This window comes from Scyliorhinus canicula, unplaced genomic scaffold (assembly GCF_902713615.1).
Source record: "Scyliorhinus canicula unplaced genomic scaffold, sScyCan1.1, whole genome shotgun sequence".
Lineage (NCBI taxonomy): Eukaryota > Metazoa > Chordata > Chondrichthyes > Carcharhiniformes > Scyliorhinidae > Scyliorhinus > Scyliorhinus canicula.
The window spans coordinates 102245-106551 of record NW_024055760.1 but is presented as its reverse complement, the minus strand read 5'-3'; the positions used below and the strand labels follow the sequence as shown (position 1 = coordinate 106551).

General features: G+C 47.6%; 1 protein-coding gene across 1 annotated transcript; it reads left to right on the top strand.

The window, feature by feature from the left end:
• Positions 1-1828: 1828 nt before the first annotated feature.
• On the top strand, positions 1829-3477 carry LOC119960982 (gastrula zinc finger protein XlCGF26.1-like; the record flags this gene model as incomplete). The annotated part of the gene is made up of 1 exon (XM_038788536.1): positions 1829-3477. A coding segment is annotated over one exon (1311 nt), but the record flags the coding sequence as incomplete, so codon positions are not given.
• Positions 3478-4307: the final 830 nt, after the last annotated feature.

The following is a 4307-nucleotide window of genomic DNA, read 5'->3' as shown; positions in this document are numbered from 1 at the left end:
CAGCGCCGGCGGGACTAGGATTTTTTCAGTCGGCCGGTCGATCCATTCGGGCCGGAGAATCGCGGCGCCGCCGGAGGATCGCCGCTATGGCCGTTTGCGGCGATTCTCCGTGCGGCCCAGCACCATGCGCGCCTGCCCGATTTTTTTATGGGTGGGAGAATGCCGTTGAGGTGGCATGGCGCAATTCGCGCAGTCCCCTGCCGATTCTCCGGCCCGGCAGGGGGTCGGAGAATCGCGACCAGAGTCCTCTGATGATTTGAGCCCAACCTCGAATCACTCGCATTAATTTCCATTTAATTGGGAAACAAAATTAAATGAAATTTCGTGGCTCCACAAAGTGTTTCCAACTCCTGCCTCCCACCCCGTTAACAGGTGGATGCAATTATTTTTCTTACTGAAAGGGTGGTCTCTGGGGCCATGGTAGTGCTGTGGTTAGCACTGCTGCCTAATGGTGCTGAGGATCCAGACTCGATCCCGGCCCCGGGTCACTATCCATGTGGAGTTTACACATTCTCCCCGTCTCTGCGTGTGTCTCACCTTCACAACCCAAAGATGTGCAGGGTAGGTGATTTGAACAAGCTAATTTTGCACCTTAATTGGAATAAAAAGTTGGTTACTCCAAATATATTTTTAAAAACTCTTTCCTAATGTTTACAATGAAAGGTGTGGGTACCCCAGGAGAGGGCTACATTTCAGGGACAGTAAATGGACAGGTATCCGTCTCATGTTCTTATCTGGTACAGATTAGATATATTAATTACAGTTCCGTAATAAAATTCATAATTATTTCTCGCCATGTACTATAAGACTGTAGCTATGTTATAGATTTCCAGCTATCTCTTCCCTCAGAGGGTTGTGTTGGATTTCTCTTCCACAGGGACCAGTTGTATCTGGGGGTCATTGAATATATTGAACCACAAGTTAGACAGATATTTTATTGACAATGGAGTTAAGGGTTACGGGGAACATGTAGGAAAATAGCGTGAAAGCTGAGATGAGGAGGGATTTCTTCACTCGAGGATGTGGTGAAGCTTTGGTATTCCCCAGAGGAATATGGAGCCTCAGCCATTAGGTATGTTCAAGACAAATATTGACAGGTTTCTAGATGTTGAAGATATCGAGGGATATGGGGATCATGTGGGAAAATGGTGCTGAGGTAGATCAGCCAAGGATCTCATTGAATGGTTGAGCAGACTCGGTGGGCCGAATGGCCTACACTTGATCCTATTATAATCTCTGCGTCCTGGTCAGGAAGCAGTGAGCTGAACTTGGATCTGTCAATCAACATGAATCAGCCCTTCAGGAGAATTGGGAGGGTGAATATTAGATACAGCAGAGTGAGAATGGAGGGAGATTGTGTCGGATGGAGATTTACAGATTTTGGAAAAGGAGAGGAAATTATATTCCATAGGAAGTAGAATTGTCTTCTGAGTTTCTATCCTGTAATAACAGTGATGACTTTCGTAAATTGTTTTTAAAGGATATTAGAAGAGGAGGAATTATAGACAGAAATCTCAAACATCACGTCTCGATGTGACAAACTCACTCGATTCCTTCTGATCTGAAAACAACGGGCTCTGAACATCATCGACGAGAAGGAGAAATTTTTGTCCGATCTTTCGGCGTCAAAAGATTTGAAATATCAGTGTGACTGGAAAAGCACCGAGACCCACACCACACATCCGAGTGAGAGAGTTCCAGTGAACTCACTGTGAAAAGAGCTTCAACCAGACACACGGCCTGAAAAAAACATCACACCATTCACACTGAGGAGAGACAGTGCACATGTTCTGTGTGTAGACAAGGCTTCAACTGATTGTCCAATCTCGAGAGACACGAGGAGACCCAAAACATGGAGAAACCGTGGAAATGTGCTGACTGTGGGAAGGGATTTAGAGCCCCATCTGTGCTGGAGATTCATCGCCGCAGTCACACTGGGCAGAGGCCATTCACCTGCTCTCAGTGTGGGAAGGAATTCACTCAGTTATCCAGTCTGTATGCACACCAGCGAGTTCACACTGGGGAAAAGCCATTCACCTGCTCCCAGTGTGGGAAGGAATTCACTCAGTTATCCAGTCTGCAGAGACACCAGCGAGTTCACACTGGGGAGAAGCCATTCACCTGCTCCCAGTGTGGGACGGGATTCAGTTCTTCATCCAACCTACGGAAACATCAGCGAGTTCACACGGGGGAGAGGCCATTCACCTGCTCCCTCTGTGAGAAGGGATTCAGTGATTCATCCACCCTGCAGACACACCGGCGAATTCACACTGGGGAGAGGCCATTCATCTGCTCTCAATGTGGGAAGGGATTCATTAACTCGTCCAAACTTCGGAACCATCAGCGAGTTCACACTGGGGAGAGGCCGTTCACCTGCTCTCAGTGTGGGAAGGGATTCAATAACTCGTCCAACCTTCGGAACCATCAGCGAGTTCACACTGGGGAGAGGCCGTTCACCTGCTCTCAGTGTGGGAAGGGATTCAGTGATTTATCCACCATGAAGAGACATAAGCGAATTCACACTGGGGAGAGGCCATTCACCTGCTCTCAGTGTGGGAAAGGATTCAGTGATTTATCCACCCTGCGGAAACATCAGCGAATTCACACTGGGGAGAGGCCATTCATCTGCTCTCAGTGTGGGAATGGATTTACACATTTATCCAGTCTGCAGACACACCAGCGAATTCACACTGGGGAGAGGCCATTCACCTGCTCTCAGTGTGGGAAGAGATTCAATAACTCGTCCAACCTTCGGAACCATCAGCGAGTTCACACTGGGGAGAGGCCGTTCACCTGCTCTCAGTGTGGGAAGGGATTTGTTAGTTCATCCACCATGAAGAGACATAAGCGGATTCACACTGGGGAGAGGCCATTCACCTGCTCTCAGTGTGGGAAAGGATTCAGTGATTTATCCACCCTGCGGAACCATCAGCGAGTTCACACTGGGGAGAGGCCGTTCACCTGCTCTCAGTGTGGGAAGGGATTTGTTAGTTCATCCACCATGAAGAGACATAAGCGAATTCACACTGGGGAGAGGCCATTCACCTGCTCTCAGTGTGGGAAGGGATTCAGTAATTCGTCCAACCTTCAGAAACACCGGCGAGTTCACACTGGAGAGAGGCAATTCATCTGCTCTTAGTGTGGGAAGGGATTATATAGAAACATGAAAAGGGAGAGCAGGAAGAGGCCATTTGGCCCTTTGCGCCTGATCTGCCATTCATTATGATCATGGCTTATCATCCAACTCAATAGCTTAATCCCGCTTTCCCCTCCATATCCTTTGACCCCCTTCGCCTTCAGTGCGATATCTAACTGCTTCTTGCAAACAAATAATGTATTGGCCTTAAAGTTTTCCTGTGGTAACAAATTCCACGGGCTCACCACTCTCTGGTTGAAGAAATTTCTCCTCATCTCTGTCTAAATGGTCTCCCCCGTATCCTCAGATTGCGACCTCTGGTTCTGTACACTCCCACCATCGGGAAAATCTTTCCTGCATCTACCTTGTTAAGTCCTGTTCGAATATTATAGGTTTCTATGAGATCCCCCTCATTCTTCTGAACTCCAGCGAATACAAACCTAACTGATTCAATCTCTCATACGTCAGTCCCACCATCCCAGGAATCAGTCTGGTAAACGCTCGCTGCACTCCCTCTAGAGCAAGAACATCCTTCCTCAGATAAGGAGACCAAAATTGCTCACAATATTCCAGGTATGGCCTCGCCACGGCCCTGTGTAATAATAGCAAGATATTCCTGCTCCTGTACTCGAATCCGCTCGCAATGAAGGCTAGCATACCATTTGCCTTCTTTACCGCCTGCTGGAGCTGCATGCTTACCTTCAGTGACTGGCGTACAAGGATACCCAGGTCTCATTGCACATTCCCCGCCTCTCCTAATCTATGGCCGTTCAGATAATAGTCTGCCTTCTCATTTTTAGTACCAATGTGGATAACATCGCATTTCTCCAAATTATACTGCATCTGCCATTCATTTGCCCACTCACTCAACTTGTCCAAATCACTCTGAAGGATCTCTGCATCCTCCTCACAGCTCATCCTCCCAAGCAACTTGTGAGATCTGTAAATTTGGAGATATTGCATTTTGTTCCCTCATCTAAGTTGTTAATATATAAGTGGTGCAGCTGCCTCATGGTGCTGAGGATCATGGTTCAATCATGCCTGGGTCACTGTCTGTGTGCAGTCAAGTTCTCGATTTTGCGTGGGTCTCACCCCCATAACCCCAAAGATGTGCAGTGGAGGGGAACTGGCCATGCTAAATTACCACTTATTTACAAAAATAGAATTGGGT